The sequence below is a fragment of the Diutina rugosa genome, assembly GCF_008704595.1.
Source record: "Diutina rugosa strain CBS 613 chromosome Unknown scaffold3_size541584, whole genome shotgun sequence".
Classification (NCBI taxonomy): domain Eukaryota; kingdom Fungi; phylum Ascomycota; class Pichiomycetes; order Serinales; family Debaryomycetaceae; genus Diutina; species Diutina rugosa.
In genome coordinates, this window is record NW_022995077.1 from 76,314 (window position 1) to 97,044 (window position 20,731).

At 49.5% G+C, this 20,731-nt stretch overlaps 12 protein-coding genes across 12 annotated transcripts; 4 read left to right on the forward strand and 8 right to left on the reverse strand. All coding sequences in view use genetic code 12, as the record gives it.

Moving 5' to 3' along the window:
* Nucleotides 1-38: 38 nt before the first annotated feature.
* On the forward strand, nucleotides 39-713 carry DIURU_000677 (uncharacterized protein; the record flags this gene model as incomplete). The annotated part of the gene is made up of 1 exon (XM_034158951.1): nucleotides 39-713. The coding sequence occupies one exon, from the start codon at nucleotides 39-41 to the stop codon at nucleotides 711-713; it is 675 nt and encodes a 224-aa protein (XP_034014344.1).
* Nucleotides 714-737: 24 nt separating this feature from the next.
* On the reverse strand, nucleotides 738-1,571 carry CHO1 (CDP-diacylglycerol-serine O-phosphatidyltransferase; the record flags this gene model as incomplete). Its single annotated transcript, XM_034158952.1, has 1 exon — nucleotides 738-1,571. The coding sequence occupies one exon, from the start codon at nucleotides 1,569-1,571 to the stop codon at nucleotides 738-740; it is 834 nt and encodes a 277-aa protein (XP_034014345.1).
* A 403-nt stretch (nucleotides 1,572-1,974) lies between these two features.
* On the reverse strand, nucleotides 1,975-4,272 carry DIURU_000679 (uncharacterized protein; the record flags this gene model as incomplete). The annotated part of the gene is made up of 1 exon (XM_034158953.1): nucleotides 1,975-4,272. One exon carries the CDS (start codon nucleotides 4,270-4,272, stop codon nucleotides 1,975-1,977), a length of 2,298 nt encoding a protein of 765 aa, XP_034014346.1.
* Nucleotides 4,273-4,648: 376 nt separating this feature from the next.
* On the reverse strand, nucleotides 4,649-5,206 carry MUM2 (Mum2p; the record flags this gene model as incomplete). The annotated part of the gene is made up of 1 exon (XM_034158955.1): nucleotides 4,649-5,206. The coding sequence occupies one exon, from the start codon at nucleotides 5,204-5,206 to the stop codon at nucleotides 4,649-4,651; it is 558 nt and encodes a 185-aa protein (XP_034014347.1).
* Nucleotides 5,207-6,105: 899 nt separating this feature from the next.
* CSO99 (Cso99p) lies at nucleotides 6,106-6,894 on the reverse strand (the record flags this gene model as incomplete). Its single annotated transcript, XM_034158956.1, has 1 exon — nucleotides 6,106-6,894. One exon carries the CDS (start codon nucleotides 6,892-6,894, stop codon nucleotides 6,106-6,108), a length of 789 nt encoding a protein of 262 aa, XP_034014348.1.
* Nucleotides 6,895-7,692: 798 nt separating this feature from the next.
* On the forward strand, nucleotides 7,693-8,715 carry DIURU_000682 (uncharacterized protein; the record flags this gene model as incomplete). The annotated part of the gene is made up of 1 exon (XM_034158957.1): nucleotides 7,693-8,715. One exon carries the CDS (start codon nucleotides 7,693-7,695, stop codon nucleotides 8,713-8,715), a length of 1,023 nt encoding a protein of 340 aa, XP_034014349.1.
* A 100-nt stretch (nucleotides 8,716-8,815) lies between these two features.
* ADE17 (bifunctional phosphoribosylaminoimidazolecarboxamide formyltransferase/IMP cyclohydrolase) lies at nucleotides 8,816-10,585 on the reverse strand (the record flags this gene model as incomplete). Its single annotated transcript, XM_034158958.1, has 1 exon — nucleotides 8,816-10,585. The coding sequence occupies one exon, from the start codon at nucleotides 10,583-10,585 to the stop codon at nucleotides 8,816-8,818; it is 1,770 nt and encodes a 589-aa protein (XP_034014350.1).
* A 617-nt stretch (nucleotides 10,586-11,202) lies between these two features.
* On the forward strand, nucleotides 11,203-14,091 carry MET18 (Met18p; the record flags this gene model as incomplete). The annotated part of the gene is made up of 1 exon (XM_034158959.1): nucleotides 11,203-14,091. One exon carries the CDS (start codon nucleotides 11,203-11,205, stop codon nucleotides 14,089-14,091), a length of 2,889 nt encoding a protein of 962 aa, XP_034014351.1.
* Nucleotides 14,092-14,130: 39 nt separating this feature from the next.
* On the reverse strand, nucleotides 14,131-14,736 carry DIURU_000685 (uncharacterized protein; the record flags this gene model as incomplete). The annotated part of the gene is made up of 1 exon (XM_034158960.1): nucleotides 14,131-14,736. The coding sequence occupies one exon, from the start codon at nucleotides 14,734-14,736 to the stop codon at nucleotides 14,131-14,133; it is 606 nt and encodes a 201-aa protein (XP_034014352.1).
* Nucleotides 14,737-15,040: 304 nt separating this feature from the next.
* NGT1 (Ngt1p) lies at nucleotides 15,041-16,624 on the reverse strand (the record flags this gene model as incomplete). Its single annotated transcript, XM_034158961.1, has 1 exon — nucleotides 15,041-16,624. The coding sequence occupies one exon, from the start codon at nucleotides 16,622-16,624 to the stop codon at nucleotides 15,041-15,043; it is 1,584 nt and encodes a 527-aa protein (XP_034014353.1).
* Nucleotides 16,625-17,773: 1,149 nt separating this feature from the next.
* Nucleotides 17,774-19,282, reverse strand: DIURU_000687 (uncharacterized protein; the record flags this gene model as incomplete). The annotated part of the gene is made up of 1 exon (XM_034158962.1): nucleotides 17,774-19,282. One exon carries the CDS (start codon nucleotides 19,280-19,282, stop codon nucleotides 17,774-17,776), a length of 1,509 nt encoding a protein of 502 aa, XP_034014354.1.
* A 750-nt stretch (nucleotides 19,283-20,032) lies between these two features.
* On the forward strand, nucleotides 20,033-20,707 carry SBA1 (Hsp90 cochaperone; the record flags this gene model as incomplete). Its single annotated transcript, XM_034158963.1, has 1 exon — nucleotides 20,033-20,707. The coding sequence occupies one exon, from the start codon at nucleotides 20,033-20,035 to the stop codon at nucleotides 20,705-20,707; it is 675 nt and encodes a 224-aa protein (XP_034014355.1).
* Nucleotides 20,708-20,731: the final 24 nt, after the last annotated feature.

The window sequence follows — 20,731 nt, forward strand, 5'->3', positions numbered from 1 at the left end:
GCCTAATGTATTGTGTGTCTTGCGATGTGAGATAAATCATGGACTACTCAGATCGAGTCAATTCGAAGCAGGGTGGTGGTGGTGTTGCTGACACTGCAGAAACCAATGTTCAGACAAAGAAACGGATACGCGAACTCCTCACCGATTCGCTTGACCTTGATAATGATCCTTACGTTCGTAAGGCCCACAATGGCATGCTAGAGTGCAAGCTATGTTTCACTACCCACGTTAATGAAGCAAGTTACATCAGTCATATGGGAGGAAAGAAGCATCATATCAATTTGGCACACCGCAAAATGCTCGATGAAAAGCAGAATCAATCCCAGAATAAGCATGGGATCTCGATAAATTCGGTTCCAAAACGAAAATGGCAACTGATCGGCAAACCAGCGTTTCGTGCCACCAAAATTCGGGATCCAGAGACAGAAAAGCTAGGTTTATCGGTTGTGGTGAAGTACCCAAAAGCTATAGTTGTTCCTAATTTTCGAATAATGTCATTTGCTGAACTTAGCACTAAACAAGAAAGTGTGAAGTCAAAGTACGGCGAAAATCATCAGTTTTTGGTTATTCTGGCTGAACCCTACGAAAACATCTGTCTAGTGATACCTGACCGTGAAATCGATAAAGGTAATGACGACCGCCAAACAGAGAGTTACTGGAGTCATTTTGACGACGCCACGAAGGACTTTTATATTCAATTCTTGTTCAAATAATGAGTTCGTAATGATTTATATGATTTAAGGCTTGGGGACATGCAACAGCTTCGAGATTTGAGCACTCCCTTGCAAGAAAAAGATCAAGGAGAAGAGGTGGAATTCAAAAGGAGTGCCCGTGAAAGCAGTGCCGAAAGGTAAGGCAACGCCCACCCACAGCTTCGAAACAAGGAAGGCAAACACTGCAACCCAAATCAAGTTCAGAGGAATAGGCATACCCTCAAAGTACTGTGACTTACCACGTTGATCTTTAGGAATTTTGTCAGTGGAGATGTTAAATCTAGCCAAACGAGTCAACCCACATAACACCCAGTATGTCAACAATAAGGTATCAACGGTAGTACGGAAGCCAATGCAGAAGGCAATAGTAGCAGGCGCGACGCCAAACGAGACCAAGTCAGCCAATGAGTCCAATTCTTGGCCCATCAATGACGACTTATTACGCAAGCGAGCTACTCTACCGTCAAAGAAATCGGCAAAAACACCCAATAAGATGAAGAATTCAGCACGCATGATGTAGCCCAAATCGCCAGAAAGACAATAGCGACAACACGAAAGAATAGCGTAGAATCCGGAAAACCCATTGAGCAACGTGATGAAGTCGGCCATGTGTAAGTTACGGATCATTGAGAAGTGCCTGTTGTCGGCAATGAACTGTTGGTACTCAGTGTCATCGGGCTTGGGGATGTTCTCCTTGTCGCTGAGTGAGAACAAAGACAGCGAGCGCCGAAGCAAGGGCTGGCCAGTAGTGATCTCAATGGCATCTGTATCTGACTCGAAATCCGACAGAAGCACCGCACTTTCATTCTTTCTGACTCCGGTGGCTCTGGCGCTCATGGTATCGTTGTTTTGAGACATTGGTAAGGGGTGGAACTCTTTTGTACAGCCTCGAGAAATACGTGGGTGCGACTAATGACCTAAGAGCAATTTGAGGTGGCATGTACCGATGGGAAGAAAAATGTGAATGCATGAGGCCGAAAGAAGCCAAGAATATTAGCATGTCCCCTCAAAAAGAAACATTTACCATATTTGACTTACAAACTAGTTTTGTAAAAAGACTAATCCTTCCCACTACTATCGATACTCAGAGACGGGCAGATGAGTAGAGATTGGCGCGCGTATATCGGGTTTGAGACGCTTGTCAAGCAATTGAGCAAGCCGTACGCTGACGTAAAATTACCGAAGGTGTCGCAACGCGTCGACAGAATTGAAGTATTACTTTATTCCAATTCTATAAATCAACCAATTATATAAAATAATACTAATCATGATGGGATACGCTCAATGTCGGAACAGGCGATTGACGCAGAATAGGGTTTCCGAGGGATGTCGTTGGCAGGTGCTCCGGGGGCAGGGTGATTTTGGTTGCTGAAGGCAGGTCCTCCAGATCATCGTCTAAAGAAAATGTGGCATGGTTCTTGGTATCGTGCTGGGCAAGGATTTTACCCACATCAGGGGCTTGAATCAGCATCATCAGCTTCAACAGATCATTAGAACCACGGGGGGTGACCAATTGATTGGAGCTAGTCAATTGGGCGCTGGCCAACCGCTCAGACAACTGAGAGCCCAATTGTTGCTGGATTGCGGCTTGCTGCAATTTCATAAATTGATCATGAGTAGTCGCAGACGGTGTCGGTTGCAGCGTAGAGTCGGGTGTTTGCGTATCCGGACTCTCCTTGTTGGAGTCCGTCGTAAATTCGAAAGGATTGATCATTTCATCCTCAGGCAGCTGGATTCTGGGAGTAGCCACGTGGGGTTCAAACATATCTTCAAACACTTGGGGATGCAACAGTTCCTTCGGCATCGCCAAATGCTCCTTCAGGGCCAGTTGTTTCTTCAAATTCAAGCGGGTCTGCTTGTCAGCTTCACGACGATTCATAATTTGGCGAATAAACTCAAAACGTGCTAAATGATCGCCCTCAAAGCTCAAAAGCTCGCGAAGCTCACTATACCAACCTGAAAAGTCGTTTGACGCCATGCATCTGAAAGTAACCTTACCGTGCATCGACTTCCCTCGTTTCGAAAGTACGAATTTGAATTCTCCCTCGTCTTTGAGGGTAATTTGATACTCGTTCAAGTTGTATGACTTCACGGGAATATCCTTGTGATTGATACCAAATTCATTCACCTTCTTCTTTTTTGGAGTGCCATTCTTTTGAGGCAATTTCCAATCCTCTTCGCGGTACTCATGCAAATAGTTGGCACTCAACACGTAGTAGAACTTGGTGTAATTTTTGAGCATCTTCGACTTTTTGTACATCGGACCAGTACGCAAACACTTTGAGTGGATGGAATCGCCATAAGGCACGACAATCTGCTTGAACAAGCGCGTCTCACGTTTGGGATTGACTTCATTATCCTCGTAAATATTGAGGAACGCCTTGTTGTGAGAAATGAAGAATCTCCAGTCATAAACACTTTGCTGGCGAAGCTTGTTGTTGAAAAATTCGTAAATCTCATGAGAAAACTCAAGCTTCCCGAACTTTTCCATAAGTAACACCAAATCCTTAATGACGTAAGTGTACAAATCGTGAGAGATTTGTTGCAAATTGACATAGGAGGCGAATTTGTAGTTTTCCATGGTCAATTGCTTCTTGATTTGATAATCCAAACGCATCTTCACGAGGAAAGGATCGTCAAGCGCGGCATCTTCTTCTGCGTTGTACTCTGTTTGGTCGCTCAGCGGGTCATACCCCAGCATGTACTTAGTCTTCTTGACCACTGGTTTTGGGGCACTGTATCTCTCGACCAGCAGCATGAATTCGGCGACGACCTTACCGGTGTTGGAGATTTCTTCAAGAATCTCTGTGTTGGCAAAGGAATCGTTGCGGAGCGTTTGCTTTATCTCCTTAATCTTTCCAGAAAGGTTTTTCTGTAAGGCTTCGGCTCGAGGTATAAGACGGCCACGCAAGTCTCGCGCAAGCTTGGCATTGGTAGTACATTGGGACCCATGATGTTGTAATAACATCGGCGACAAGTTGCAGAAAAGAGAGTCGCCCGGAAAGTACAGTTTGGGGATATTCAAATCATTGGATTGCGAGACTGGAGCCGAGAGGGACACCGAAGACGCCAGTCCCATCGGGTTGTGCCCCATCGAACGCGTCTTCTTGTGCCCTGTAGCGAGACCAGCTCCCTTTTTGATGGTATGGGTCAACATCTGAAACTCCTTCTCCGGGCGGGCTAACACCAGGTTATTGCTGCGTTCACGTGTCAACAGCGGCCGTGGGGGTTCATCCATTTCCTTGGTGGGCGTCAGCGCTCCCAGGCCATGTGGCAGCTTGGTGATTTGAGCATTAATCTCGTGCTTGACTTTCGACGGTAAATCCTTGAAACCAGGGAATTGAATGGTATTAAGCAATTGCATATTGAGATTAGCCTCATACTCCTTGACGAGCAGGATCTCTTTGAAGTAGAAAATAAGGGCCTTAATGAAGTACTTCCAGTACTTGAAATACTCCACTAAGTTATCAATGGGACGAGAATCATGGGGTGGAAGATTCACGAAAAAGGGCAGTCGTCTGTCCGACTGTGGTAACACCACTTCTTTGGTGAACGTCATTCCCGTTCAGAAAAAAAAAAATACCGCTGATCTGCTCTCGCTATTAATGTCTTTGCTGTGAATTGCTTTTGCAGATCCGCATAAAATATTCCGGCGGAACATATCTGTAGCCCGAAGAAAAAGCTGAAGCACGAGGTGTGAGCGGCGCACGAATTCCGCCTTCTGACATGATAACAATGCAAGGGATTCAGGCAGCCCTTTGTGCGCAGCTAGATAGGGCGTGTCCGTCAGGAAGACTTTGTCCTTGTGTCATTGTTAACCGTGCCACAAGTCCCGCCCCTCACTTCCCGCTCACAGGCTCATCGGCATCGCCACCGAGCTACAGGACCCTGTAATCAGGAATGCATTTTTTACTAAATGTGTATGGTGCAACCCCCTAAAATGCTTTCTGTGCCCCGTCTGCCGAAGCCGACAGTTGCAATTGGCTACCGTCCGGCGACAACACCATCGACTGGGACGTCGTCGCTAGCTGGCGACGCAAAAGTGCCACCTCTGCCATTAGGCTACTTTTAGTCAGCGCGGCACAAATTTGTAACAATTCATGGTTGTCAGCCGTTAACATATCTAACTTCACCTTCACTTTGTGTGCTAATTGCTCTGGGCTGACCGATCCGACCTCCGTAATTCTGCTTCGCTGCACTTTTTGAGGGGTAACCACCGCCACCGCAGCCAACAAGTGCTCGTACGCTTGTTGGTAATGGTGCCACTGCTTTCGAGCGTGGTCTAGGGCAGACGTGTCGACGGGCGCCAGGACATCAAATTTTAGGTCTTCTAGTTCTCGCTCTAAAGAGCTTATTCTTTGTTTAAGAACATTGTTCTCCATTTCGAGCTGCTTCACCGCTGGGTTGGTGCCAATTGCTTGTGAGTCTTGTGAGGGATAATACCCGGCACCACTTAACGAGTGGGGTGTCGTCGGCATGATCGGGTGGTACATTGATGTTCCCGTCGCCGACGCGGGTTTCGATGACTCGCCAGAACCAAATCGTGAGAGTGATTGCATTTGGCTTCTCGGAGGTGTCCCTAAGGTGGGTGGAGCCGCCGCCAGTTGGTGGTACCCATAGCCATGTGGTTTTAGGTACCACTCGGGAAGCTGTGTTATAGTTAGTTTTTGACAGTTTGATCTGGGAGCTGACTCCTAACCATCGCGTTAGTCGTACGCAATTGTCCCGGCCCGGTTGAAAGTATACGTACATCATTACCCGCCATCTAAGCCTTGCTGTCTTTTTTGTGAAAGAGGTGGTGAATGGAAGGTTTTTAACCTAGATCGGTGGTACTTGGTCCCACTGTTTACGTTTCATCGCTATGAAACACACCCTGTGTTTGAAACAGTCATCCGTGATTCAGGGGTTTTTCTCACGGCGCCAAGTAATAGATAGTGTAAAAACATGCCTTTCCCCGCTTAATTTGCCTCTTCTTGGGTCGCATGCATTGGAAGCCACCAATTAAGGGTTGTTGTAGAAGCGACCTAACGTCGCGGGTATAAAAAAAAAACACGGAATTTCTTGACCCCGCGCACTAACTTACGCATAGTGACGTAGACCCGAGATCTAGGCCTCCCAATCAGGATTCCTGCAAGAAATATAGGGGGACTAAAATCTGCACGCCAGTAACTGGTGGATGGCGAAAAGCGGCTAAGATGTGGCAAATGCCAGCCGGCACAAGCGGCTACTTGGCGGACACTGCCCATTTCTCTATATTTAGAAGCCCCCTTAAAAACCGGGTGCCTGACTACATCAACGCGTATCTCTCGTATGCGCTGTCAGCATGTTGACTAAATAAGTAAAAAACTATTTGAAAAGTTGATTCTGTAATGGCCCAGTCTGTAAGGCCACTTTATAAAGTTTTAAATATGTTGGCCCAGATGTCCCGGAAGCCCCACCAGGAGGCACCCGTGCCGCAGACCCCGACCCAGAACGGAGTTAAACAACCGTCATAGAGCGACCAGTGGACGACCAAGGGGATCTGGATGGCGTTTCTGAACACAGCAATTTTCCAGTTTTTATCCCACTTGCTCCGAGGCACCCTGCGGAAAAGCTCGATGATCTCGATGATGACGTAGGCGGCCCACACCCGTGACGACCATACGTAAGTCCATGCGCTCCAGCTGGCGTTGTCACTAGTGCCAACCCAATTGTGGTCCGTTAACCAACCAGCATTCTCAAATAGTTCGAGGACAATGCAGTTCACCGCTTGTAAAAAGTTGACAAACCGGGTGACGAGGGGTCCCGTGGCCGAGGGGTCGACAAGAGCAGAGAACTCGTCGATGGCCCAGGGCATGTATTTGATAGCGTCGGTCAAACGGTTAAAGATCCGCACGTCGGCAACGTAACTCAGAATCGCCTGCAAATGAGTGGCTAAACTGGTCTTGAACTTTTCCAGCCACAACCTAGGAGTCACCCCCAAATGTCTTTGACACCAGTCAATGATATACTCGCGGTTCATCAAGATCGCCGCCGCGAGCTTCGTCAGGTAGCAGAGGAAGTAGAGGTTGGCGTCGACGGTGGCGGTGTTGGCCAACACTTGTTTGTTGATCTGGTCATAGAAATTGCGGGAGAACACGGTCCGCTTGAGCACTCGTGAAAGGGAAAACAACAACGGCAACGGCACCGGACGCTTCTCCATGTCGATTCAAATGATGAGGGGGGAGATGGGTATCGGTGGTTAAACAAGTTAAACAAGATTCCCCACAAACACGGGTTTTTTCGTTCCGCGGCTAAAACTGTCGTGGGGTTTCGTGCTTGCACGAGTGGTGTTGACGAATAATAGTCCAGCAGAAACAAATCTTTCGATGTGTGGTTGTACTGTTTATTTAAGTTATCTCAGATGAATTTTTTTGTCTTTGTGTCAAAGTTCCTCGGTTCGAGGAAGACCTCGGCTAAATAGTAACTCCGAGAACCACGTTCCTACGTATAAACGTCAACTGATCACCATCGACTTTAACAAGAATCGCTAGAGATAATTGCAGTGTTAGTGCATCTATGCTGTAATTGTGTTCCTGTTAGATTATGGAACTTAATCAAACAGCTTTGTGCACATGGAAGCATGCTTTTTTTTCTGTGAACAAACTAACGTTAACCACGAATCCGGCATCTTCAGCTGCAAATTGGCAACTCATCCCCACAGGATTGTTACCGAACGGTGTGTGTAAACTATAGAAACACATTGGCGAGTAGTCGCAAAGTTGGTTCATGTTTTCTAAATTGAAGGGAGTGCTCATGGACTCCGATCGATGTACGGAACAGTGATAATGCCCATGATAATCAAAAGCAACCTTGTGTCAATCGTATAAAAGGTATTCTGCTATTGTTGTAGATTACTTGCTGGATCAAGCGCCGACGCTTTTTTCGAGGTCGCACGGCGGATGTCTCGTGACCTGAAAAAAAGGCCAGTGTCCAGACCCATCTTCAAAGACGAGAAAGAATGCCTCCCAAGAAGAAGCAGCCTCAGGTTAGTAACAAAACCAAGCAAAAGGCTGCTGCTCAAAAGGCCGCTGACAAGACCTTTGGTCTCAAAAATAAGAATAAGTCGAAGAAGGTCCAAGAGCACATCCGTCAAGTGCAAACGTCGAGCGATGGCGGTTTAGCCAAAAAGAAGGAGGCAGAAGCCAAGCGCAAAGCCGAAGAAAAGAAAGCCGCTGAGCAAGCTAAAAAGGAAGCTGCGGCTCTCTTTGGTATTCAACAACAAAAAGTCCCCTTTGGTACGGATCCCAAGCTGGTTCTTTGTGAATTCTTCAAGGCTGGCGTTTGTACGAAGGGTAACAAGTGTAAATTCAGTCACGACCCCAACGTCGGCCGGAAAGACGCTAAGAAGGACTTGTATGTTGATCTGAGAGCGGCTGCCAAGGAAGAAAAGGAAAAGGACAACATGGAGGACTGGGATGAGGAGAAGTTGAGAAAGGTGATTATGTCGAAGCATGGCAACCCCAAGACCACCACCGACAAGGTATGCAAGTACTTCATCGATGCGGTGGAAAACCAGAAATATGGTTGGTTCTGGGTGTGCCCCAATGGTGGTAATGACTGTAAATATAAGCACTCGTTACCCGAAGGGTTCGTCCTTAAGACGAAGGAACAACGGAGAATGGAGAGGCTCGCTGAGGAACTGGCACCCAAAATCACTCTTGAAGAGTTCATTGAAATGGAGAGAGGTAAGCTCGATAAGCTGAAGTTCACCGCCATCACCATCGAATCATTTGACAAGTGGAAGAAGTTGCAAGTGGAAAAGAAGGAGGCGGCGGCCAAGAAGGAGGAGGCCCGGGCTAAAAGACCCAAGACGGGACGAGAGGTCATTTTGGAGAAGTTTGCCGACAAATTCTACCAAGAAGAAGACGACGGTGGCGATACTTGGGACTTGTCGCAATTCAAGAGCGAGCTTCCTGACACTGACGAAAATGTCAAGGACTACGGTGATGGGTCGAAGGTTACCTTCAACAATGCAGAGTAAATAGCGGGGTCTGTGACCAAAGGGCCGTCCTAGGCGGCAGGGATTTAATACATATATGATTATCCATCAAACTTTCATGAACATTAAAATAATACGACGTTTAGTGGTGGAACAATCTGATGGGGTTTTCCACGTAAACCATGTCATGGGCATCGGCGGCAGCGAACACAACCTTGTCCATAACCGAGCCCGAGGGGGCGGCGACGTACTTGACACCCGAACGAGCGGCTCTGTAGACGTTGTCCGGGAAGGGGAAGAAGGCGTCCGACGACAACGCAACCTTGTCGAGCTTCGACAACCATTCCTTGCGTTCCTCGGCGGTCAAAGGTTCGGGAACCTCAGCGAACTTCGATTCGTATTCGGACTTTTCCGGTTCGGTGGTGGGGATTTGGTTGGTCACGTACAAGTCGATGGCGTTGGACTTTTCCGGACGCTTGACACCCTTGGCCCACTTGAACCCAAGGACACGAGGGTGTTGTCTCAACCACCAAGCATCAGCCTTGTCGCCAGCCAATCTAGTGCAGTGGATTCTCAGTTGCTGGCCAGCACCAAGACCGATGGTCATACCGTTCTTAGCGTAGCAAACCGAGTTGGATTGAGTGTACTTGAGGGCAATGGTAGCAACAATCAAGTCGATGACCCCTTCGCGGGGCAATTCCTTGTTCTTAGAGACGATTTCCTTGAACAACAGTTCCTTGATGACGGCATCGTTGCGCTTTTGTTGTAAGGTGACACCGAACACTTGGCGCGACTCTTGCAAGTCAGGGACAAAGTTGGGGTCGATTTGAAGAATGCAGTACTTCCCGGCCTTCTTCTTTTTGAGAATTTCGAGAGCTTCATCTTCGAAGCCAGGAGCGATGACACCGTCAGACACTTCCTTCGAGATGATCTTGGCGGTGGGAACGTCGACAACGTTGGAGAGAGCAATGAAGTCACCGAACGACGACATTCTGTCGGCACCTCTGGCTCTGGCGTAGGCGGTGGCCAAGGGCGACAAGTCTTCCATGTCTTCCACCATGTAAATCTTCTTTTCCACTTCCGACAACGGGACGCCGACGGCGACACCGGCGGGGGAGACATGCTTGAACGAAGCCGCGGCGGGGAGGTTGAGCGAGGCGCTCAACTCCTTGACCAACGGCCACGAGTTGAGGGCGTCTAAGAGGTTGATGTACCCGGGGGAGCCGCTGAGCACCTTGAAGGGCAATTCGTTTTGCGACACGAAAGCCTGGGCCGGCTTCTGGTGGGGGTTGGCACCGTATCTGAGGGGCATCTGCGACAAGCCCTCCGAGTATTGCTTTCTGAAGTAGTCGGAGATGGCGGAGTCGTATTCGGCGGTCGATTCGAACGCCTTCAACGCGTAGCGGTTTCTCAATTCGGCGGAGATGTCGCCCTTAGCCAATTGTTCCAAGAAACCAGCGTAGTCCTTGGGGTCGGACAAGATCACCACCCGCGAGTGGTTCTTGGCGGCGGCGCGCAACAAGGTGACGCCACCAATGTCGATTTCCTCGACGGCTTCTTCGATGGTGACGCCAGCCTTGGACACGGTTTCCTTGAACGGGTACAAGTTGCACACAACGTAGTCGACCTTGTCAATGCCCTGATCGGCGAGGTCCTTTTCGTCCGATTCCAAGTCACGGGCAAGAATACCGCCGTGGACGGCGGGGTGCAACGTCTTGACTCTGCCGCCCAACATCTCGGGGGCGTGGGTGATCAGCGACACGTCCTCGACGGGGAAGCCGGCCTCCCTCACCATTTTGGCGGTACCCCCCGAGGCAAGGATACGGACACCGGCGGCGTTCAACCCCTTGGCGAGGTCCAACAACCCGGTCTTGTCGTACACCGACAAAATAGCAGTTTTGGTGTGAGCCATAGTGCAAACGTGGATGATTCAATTCGGGGTGATTGCTCCTGTAATTTATAACCGGAATTGACTCGGCTGAGGAAAAAATGTTCTCGAAGTATTAGATGAAAAATTGAGTCGACGACGAAAGAACGCGGAGGGCAGCAGAGAAAACACCCGATATAGCGGGTAAGGGGGCGTAGAAGTTACTGCTGCTACTTTTAACGGTTTTTGAGGGATCCATCATTGTCGCTAATTTAATTTACCTACGCTCACAATCGTTTGCTGGCGCCACTAGGGATCGACGGGTTGTTGGGCCTAGCAACCGTTATCCTTTCGCCCGCCGTGCCCGCCCCCTGTAATTGCCTAAGTTCTTATCGCCTCTAGCCACCCCGCAATATCTTTCTCTCGTTCTCAAATTTCCTTGACTCGGAACGACAGCGGTTCCGGAGTCATGTACGTCTACCAAAAGATACACCAATTCACTGTCAAAACCTATGAAGAATTGTTTTCAAATATGGTGAAATTCATTTATCATTTATCCTGATTCAAAATTTCAATTGTAACACAATTTATTAAATTTTCAATCTGGTAGTATTTTGCCACTATACACTTCACCACACCATCGCACTCCCGCCTCGATCCAGATGTCGGTCCTCATCAACCAGTATATTGCCACTGATGACGGTACCCCATACGTCGACCAGCTAGCCGACAAGTTGGTCAGCAAAGACCTCAGTCTTTTGCAATTTATACAGCAGCTCGGTCCCACCATAACTAATGACAACCCTACCATTCGGGTGAAAGCGGTCGAGCTTCTTGGGGCCGTTCTTGAGCTGATGCAACAACGTCTGCTTCCTCAAGGTGTTCTATCAAAGCAGGATGTGGTCGTCTTGCTTGAGTTCCTTCTCATGAAGTTTGATGACAAACAATGTCTAGAGGCAGTTTTGATTGCACTTGAAAAGCTTTGCAAACTTCCCCAATTTATTCCAGCTTTGTGCTCATCCAAGGTGTTAACGGCTATTCAGTCAAAGTATAATCCCCGGTCCCACTTGGCTAAGGTAAGATACCGTGCTTTCATCGTGTTGCAAACGTTACTCGATAATTACACGAATTTCTATCTGGGTCTGCACCAAAATACTGTGCTCTTCACCAAAGCATTCTTGGCAATTGCCGAAGGCGAGAAGGATCCTCGCAACTTGTTAGTATCGTTCTCCTTGAATGCCAGCATTAATGAGCATCTTCAATTTGACTTTGTTAATGATGTTGATAGACTGCTTGTCAATGACTTGTTCGATGTCAGTTTCTGCTACTTCCCCATTTCGTTTACTCCGCCCCCTAATGATCCTTACAAAATCACTGCCGACCAACTCAAGACTCAACTTCGAACGACGTTGGCGTCGCAACCATTATTCGCTCTGGAAGCTTTCCTGCTGCTTTTGGAAAAGCTCACCAGTACCAACCCAGTGATTCGCAACGATGTCTTGCAAACGGTGTTCACTTGCGTTGAAACTTATCCCACTTCTGCTATGAACGACTCATGGCTCCAAATATGGAACTCGCTCAAGTTCGAATTATTGCACCGTCATGACCACTTGGAAAATGTCTTCAAGGCGAATGAAACATCACTTCTTCCACCTGACTACCAAACTGTGGTTGATCCCACCGACCCGAATAAACTGTTGTTTTATGCGCTTGATATCATTGGTGTCACTTTCAATAAGATCGAGGATGAACAAAGGAAACAGTTCTTTGACCTTATCTTGGAGGATTTGGACCCTTTGATGTCGAAAATGAACGACAAAACCCGTCCTGCTATTCTTATATTGGTTCATTTGGCCTTAACGAACTCAGAGTTTACGAACGAGATTGCGCTTTTCATTGGCAAGCATTGGGGTAAATTCTTTGGCTCCGAAGACGGTGGGGAACAAGAAGTTCTTGACGCTACCCGACAAGGCACCTTCATTGACCTTATTGGTTTCGTTCTTATGATTCAGTCAGTTTCGGCATTAGAACGAATGAAGCCGTACTTATTGGTCTATCTCCAACGCCTCCTCTCATCCACGTCTCAAGTGAGATTAAAGGTAATCCAGCGGTTATTGCAAATGGTTCTGATCCCCGGATTAGTCAACCCGACCGAGACAAAACTTATCTTTGACACCGTGAATGCTAACCTCACGCCTCTGCTTGTGGGTAGTTTGGTGGATGTGAGTCAGCAAAACCCCCTGCTCATTATTGAGTTTGTCATCCCAGAGCTCCTTCAAAGACTTGAAACGGCTGGTAACTTGGATGAACAAATTAAGGTGCTTGGTATGCTCAACAAGCTTTGTTCATGTTATCAGATTCTTGAGGTGCTATCGATTCGGTACGCCTCGATGATCAATCGACTTGATGGCAAGTCCACTCAATTAATCCAACTCATTATCGAATCGCTTATTGAAGGCTTCATTCGGATCCAAAAAGAGAATCAATTTTTGGTGCAATGGAGCTGGCACGAAAAACTTGTACCCGATCTTCTCAAAGCCTCCAATGACTACATGGTGATCGAGAGAATCAGTGATTTAGTGGGGTTGTACGTCAATTTCACCGACAAACTGAAACACGCTGAGGTGCTTAAACTTTCTCTCCGTCGCTTTGAGTCGTTTTACAAGGATGCCTCGCCTATGATGCTGGTATTTTTGAAGATCCTCGCAAACCTTGACAAACTGGTGGAGTACTCAATTGACACTGCTTCAGTACTTGAGGTCATCGCCAAGTCGGATGATGTGTACCTTCGGTATGTGTATTGCCAAATGCTTGCCCTTGCTTCAAACAAATTCGGCTCCACCATTACACCAGAATTGGACCAAACCCTCCCATATATCTGGGACCTTAAGGGGAAATTGTTGCGACTTGACGCTAACGCTGTTAATGACTTCCAAAAGTTTTTCAGCAAGGATCAATGCACTCCACAAACGCTTGCGATTCTTTTTGAAGACATTCCCATTTTCATGCGGCTGATTCAATCCATTAAACCCCGTGACCTTATATCCAACGTGCTGTCGATGAACGTGAGACCCCTCGCAAAGCAGAGAATGTTTGAAATCGCACTTCCTGAACTCTTGGGCAAAAATGATGAGGATAGCTTGGCCAAACTTGCGTCAGTCATGGACCGCGTTAGTCCTGAGTTGGTCAAACCTCACCTGGCCGATTTGGTTCCCGCCGTCATTACTACCCTTGCCCAAAGTAACTCCTCGCTCATTGCTTCGGGGATTTCAATCCTCCAAATTTTGCTAGAGAACATCGAGTTGGTGTCTCCTCACTTCAGCTCCATCATCCCTCGACTCACCGAGTTAGCAGTTTCATCACCAGTCGCCGCAATTAGGCTTCTGCTGTTGGAGACTTTGATTGCGATATTCAAGAACACCGACGCTCAAGCCAAAGCCATGAACTACAAGGACTCTACTTTGGATATTGTCGCTCAAGGGCTTGACGATGACAAACGCAAAGTCAGAAAAGCATGCGCTGACCTCCGCCAGGTGTTGTATGAACTTTAAATCTATTAACACGTAAATCTCGTTTATAAGTAAATGGACCTAATCCTCATCCCCATCCTCTTCTTCCTCATCGGAAGAAACATAATCCACAGGAGCCAACCCTGGAGTCAAGCCAGGCACAGAAATCTTACCTTCCTTCACCAAATTGTTGTATCTGTCGGTGAGGCCTGAGCTGACCGACTTGGTGTGTGTGGTGCTCAACGACTTGTCCTTGCGCTTCTTCTGTTTGGCCTCGATTTCCGCGGCTAACTCTCGTTCAAGCTCCTTGATTTCGTCTTCAACGGCAAAGTCTTCATATTCTTCTAGCATCTTAAGCTGGTTAACATTGCGCTTGATGAGCTTTTTGAGATACTTCTGTTCGGCTTCGGTGGCGTTATTCTTGTGGCTCTTGATGACTTTGTACTTGACCAACTTCTCGAATCGTTTCTGTTCTTCTTGCTTCTTCTTCACAAGTTTATTCTTCTTCTGTCGGTCTCGTTTGGAAACCACATTCACAGGGGTCTCGAACTGAGCTGCGAGAAGTTCCGTAGATGACTTGGGCTTTTTGGTTTGCTTCCGCTGTTGGGCGTCTGGTATAAGACCGGCAAGCAACTTATTAACCGAAGCCTCTGCCCTGGCTTTCGACGTGGAACTCACAAACGACATGGGATACGTATGTGATGCGATGGGGTTGGTGCGGCTCAGATGCCCCACCACATAAACGCAACAAAACAAAATTTAGCAAGTTAGAGAGGGATAACCGGAATAGCTTGCATTGTTGAAGTTTGTCTGCCCATTTTTATTCTAAAATGTATTTCGATTTAGGAGGGTTTTGGACACAATGGTCTCTTATCAGTCAAGTGCGCAATCAATAGCGATCTATTGTTTTAACGTCTTGTATTGTCTAAACTTTGTAAATTTAATATAAATTAGTAATCGTGAAATAACATTAATTAACGCACCAGCACGTTTATACCTTGTTGGAGTCATCGATGTGACTCACCTGGGTCGAGAACTTCGGCTCGAGCTCGTCCTGACCGACGAGGTCAGCCATGCCATCATCGTCAAAGTCGGTAGTGTCCTTAATTCTGAAGAAGATCAAGGGGATGGCAATCACCATCGACCCGATCGACAACCCCCACGAGGTGGCAAACATCGTCATGTACGGGTGGTGCAAAGCGTCCAACCGCCAGGCGATGGCGGCCCCCGCCGATTGCAAACCTTTGAAGAACCCGGCGTACAACGCCGTCTTCTTGGGGTTGTTGGACAACGCTCCAAGCACCCACAAGATGAAGGTCTGGTAGATGGCGTCGAAACCTCCGTAGAACATGTACAAGAACATGGGGCCAATGTAACGGCCTTGCTTGTAGTTAATGGGAGACAACAACGGCTCGGTGCCCTTGGGGGCGTCGTCGGGAACGGTGACGTCAGCCCGGGTGAAGTCCTGGAACTTGTAACCACCGCCCCAGATGACCATACCCAACACGAACACGACCCCCCAGCCGATCTTGGCCCGCGTCGATCTCTTGACCCATGGCATGTCCAAGATGAACCCGAAAAGCACGGCGCCGATCATTTGCGAGAGCCAGTACAACAACGAGTTGAGCGATCTCGTGGGCAAGTCAAAACGGCCAGCGTTGAAGTCGTTGAATTGGTAAGTGTAGAACCAATTCGACGACAAGAACATCGGGAACATCAACACCACGATGGGCTCCTTGATCAAAAGCAAGAACAACCCTTTGAGTTCAAGCCACCAGTTGGGGTGCTTCTGCGCCGTCACTCTGGTGCCGTCAGCCTTCCACACTCTCGACATCGGCAACATGAAGCACGCGACCACCGACCCGAAGAACATGAGTACGATGAAGGCGATGTAGGTGCCGTCGTTGGCGGTGGACCCCCGGTTGTGGATATTGTCAGCCAAGGGAATAATCGAACCAATCACTGCCCCCAAGTTGAAAATGACCCAAAACACCATCAAGGCACGACCTTTAGTCCCCTCAGTAGGGTACGACATAATGATGGTACCCTGAGCGGCCCAAAGCACCGAGGCACAGATACCCAAGAACGCCCCGGCAAAGATGACGAACCCCTTGTTTTGGGTGTGGTAGAAACAAAGCAATGATCCGGAGTAGATACAGTAACCGATACCGCCAAACACCAACGAGGCGCGGATGCCAATGGTGTTGCAGATGGTACCCCCAAAGAACCCCACGGTGGCGAACGTCGAGTACAACGCGACCATGGCGTTGTCGGAGGTGGCGACGTCGGAGATGGAGGCACCAATCCCCGAGAGGGCATTGAACATCCCCGGGGTGAGGAAGATGACAAACGCACACATCACCACCTGGATCATGGCGTCGGAGTAGCGGAGGCCGAAGCGCTTCTTGTCGTACCACTTGCCCAGCGCCTCGATCTCGTCTTCAGTATGGTGGCGGGGCTGGTGGTGGTTGTCGTCGTCGACATGGCTGATCTCCTCGTGGCTGAGCACCTCTTCCTTCCCCGTCGAGGAGTTGGAGTCGATATCTATGTGGGTTCCAAGCTTTTCGTCGGCCATGGGATTGATCTGGGGGATATCTGGGGTAACGCTGCTTATATATAGAAGGTGCCGCTGGATCGGCGCCGTTCCCCACCCCAATGAGGTTACATCGCACGCGAAAAGGTTGCATCGCCTCTGCGGGTGCAACTTCGAGCGATGGCACCACTATCACCAGGGGGATAAGCTTATCGACCACGGGGCGATCAAGATAGTGTCAGGTGATAACCACCGAGATAGATAATACACGGCAATCAACCGTCCGGGGTGGCCACAAGTGTAATCAATTCGCTCTCAAAGGCCATTGTACGGCAGAATCACAAAGTTGACAGGGTGCAGGAGGGGTAGCGAGCTATCCTGGGGAAAACAAATGTCACCTCGCCGGCGAGGTAGCATCGCCCCCCGGAAGCCTCCCCGAGAAGCACGCGGTGCGCCACATACATCGTAAACGTCAATGTGGGCGTCACCCGCATCCTCAAAAAAGCGCTCTCCCCCATGTTCGTGTGCGAGTTTGGCGCCGTACGATATCGATCGTAAATATCAGACGCTAACAACTCCGAGCTTTATTGGACACTACAACGGTAGCCACTAGCATTAGGAGAGGGCATTAGTCATGGGGGACGGCGTTAGTAACCCCGGACACGCGGTGCCATGGTGCCCCCATTTTTCTCGTCTACTACCCCGGCCAATGGCACCGGGGAAAAAGATTTTTAAGGGACGTTGCAATGTGGGGAAGTCACCCCAGACGTTACCAAAATTGCAACCTCGGTGCATGTTGCAATTTACGTAAAACCGCCTGCGAGCAGCAACCCGCCAGCATTACTGTGGGGGACAAGCCATCTTTCCCTTGCTTTAGTGGTGACCTGTCGCCCCCGCCCCTTAAAGGGCATGACTTAAACAATGGACGTGTAGTGGATAGCGATTGGCGCGCGGCCCTCCCTCTATCCTAAATAGGCAACCGCTGCCAAACAGTAACGCCGCGCGAAAATCGTTCATTTCAAGTGTACATCATATATGCCATGCTAGGCACAAGTCACCGGGGTTTGCGGAGAATCTCGGGTGGACAGCCACTAGGTTGCAGCATCGGCACCGTTTTTGACATACTAGGGTTGGAATTTCTACACCGTTTTGGGGCCATACAAAATTTTCCTATATACTATGTACTTTCACTTACTCGGTGTACTCGTCGCCAGCCTTGATGATGGCGTTGTAGAGCCCGTCGACCAGTTCCTTGGAGAGGATGGGCGAGTTGAACACCACTCGGAAAAACTCCGGCAGGTCGAGCTTGGTGGGGTTGGGGGAGAAGTCCACAAGGTACTCGCCCGCCTTGTGTAACTCACGGCTGATGTAGCGAGTGACTGCGGTCAAGTCGTGGATATCTTCGCGAGGCTTGTAGTAGAAGCACACTTGCAAGCACTGGGGGTCCTCGATCACCAACTGGAACCGCTTGTCCTGTTTGACGAGGTTGACGAAGTAGTCGACGACGGCGTAGGCGTGGTCGACCCGCAGCGCCAACCCTTGGGTGCCGTAGTAGAGCCACGCCAAGTAAAACTTGAGGGCATCGGGACGACGCCCGCACCCCATGGTGCCGTCAGCAAGGTCGTAGTTGTCCTCGTCGTTCTCACGGCCGTGGAACAAGTACGGAGCCTTAAGCGACATCAGCGTCTGGAAGTGCAGCAAGTTCGGCACCAACAAGAACGAACAGGTGTTGGCCACCCCCAACATCTTGTGCGGGTTGACGGTGAACGAGTCGGCGAGCTCTGCTCCGGCCAACTTCTTTCTCTGGGTGGGGCTGAAGACGATGTTACCCCCCCACGAACCGTCGATGTGGAAGTGGCAGTCGTTAGCTTTAGCCACGGCGGAGATGGCGGTGAAGTCATCGTAGGAGCCAAACACCGTAGTACCCGCAGTGGCGTTGATGTAGAACGGAGTGAAGCCGTCCTCTTTAGCTTGAGCGATCGTCTTCTTCAACTCGTCGACGTTTAACGTGCCATCCTCGTTGATGGCGACTTTAAACACCGACTCCGAGCCCAAGCCAAGCAAGATCGCCGCCTTCTCCACCGAGTAGTGGCAGTGCTTCGACGTGAATACGGCGAACTTGTGGTTGCCGTTGCCCTTGGCCTTGGTGTCGGGGTATCTCAACGCCCGGGCCATGTGCATCGAGGTGATGTTGGACCACGAGCCACCAGGGAAGGTGAGCCCGCCCGCGGTGTCGGTGTTAAAATACAACTTGGCGTACTTTTTCCCGATCTCGTTTTCGATCACCGAGAGTACCGGACTCACGGTATAGACGTGGGAGTTGGTGTTGAGCACACTCAACAACAAGTCGCCGACGACGCCGATGGGGTTGTTCAGCGCGTACAACTTGTCCAAGAACCCCGGGTTCCACGTGTTGACGGAGTACTCGAGGATGTCGTCGATCGTCTTGATCAACTCGTCGCTGTTGCCCTGGGGCTGCTTATCGAGTTTGGCGGCGGCGCTTTGAGGGCCAAAGAACTTCTCCTTAAGCACCGCTGGTTCATGGTAGGTGCCGAGAGACCCCTTTTGATACGACGGCGAGTTGGGGTCGGCCTTGGCGATGTGGGCGAGAACCTTGGGCTTAAGCACCGTCAATAGCTCGTCGAGTTCGGCGACTCTGTTGGCTTCAAGCTGCGATAAAAGTTGTTCTGATTGGGTCATGGTGGTGTGGAAAGTGGTAAGTGGAAGAAACGATTCGCTCTGCCACAATTTTGCAACTGCACATGTCTCCCCCGACAATCTCAGCGCCGAAAGCGGGTTCGCACTGTAAATGTCGCAAACCTGGTGGGTAAGCGTCCGACGATAACCGATACGGCGATATTTAATTTACGCTTACGATTTAGGGGTCGTCGACGGATTTAAAGCGGTCGGATTTCCTATAAAAATCGCGACGAGCATTTGGTCTACCCCGAGCCGATTGCCTAGCGATAAGCTAGCGTCAGGTCTCATGGAGAAAAAATATATTTTCCCCGTGATCACCTCCACCTCGGACGCTTATTGGGTGGGACACGACTCGCGACCCGCTAGCTGGCATAAAAAAAATGGGCACACCTGTACAAAATTTACTTGGGGTGGGGGGAGGCACTAGTCGCGGCACCGAGGGCTGCCGGTGGACGTCGATGGAATCTTCCATCATGGGTGCGAACCTTCGCGCGTGGGAGAGGGGAGGCAAATCAAGATGAATTGTCGACAATTTTGCCAATGGTTTACCATTAATTGGCAATTGTCTACCCCGGTTTTGATTGATTCCCTTATAGGTTGCCAATAATTGAATTTATGGAACGATTTTTCACTATTTATTCCGATTTTCACCACTACATTTGCCTCCGACACTCCCGTAGAGGCACGTGACCTAGCCCTTTATATATTCAAGGGTTGCTAATTAAATTTCCAACTAACGAGACAATTGCCATGGCCCAAGACCCCGAAACTGCGACTGTGTTTCACCCTGTCATCAAGTGGGCCCAGAGGCTGAATGCCGACGACGCCACCAAAAACCTTGTGTTTCTTACCGTCGAAGTCATGGACCCCGTCGACATGAAGATCGACTTGACCGAGACCTCGCTCTCTTTCGAGGCCACCGGTCTGGAACTGAAGGTCCACTACAAGTTCCACATTGACTTCTACCAACCCATTGACGAGGCCGAATCGACGTACGACACTAAAGTGGGCTCGCACGTGTTCTTTGTGTTGCGCAAATCGGTGAAGCAGGCGGAATACTGGCCTCGCTTGACTAAGGACAAGCTCCGCCACCCCTCGATCAAGACCGACTTTGACAAGTGGGTCGACGAAGACGAACAGGACGAACACCGCGCCGACGACGACGACATGCTTGCGGGCATGGGCGGCGCTGGTGCTGGTGCTGGTGGCATGGACTTCAGTCAATTGATGGCGGGCATGGGCGGTGCCGGTGGTCCCGGTGGCGCCGGTGGCGCTGGCCCCTCGCAGGCTGACCTTATGAAGCTTATGTCCCAAATGGGCCAAGCCGGTGGCGACAATGCCGACGGTGACTTGTCGAACTTGGCTAGCACCCTTGGTAAGGCGGGCGGTGACGAAAAGGAGGAAGAAGCGGCTGAAGAAAAGTAATGATACAACGTTATGACCCTAAAA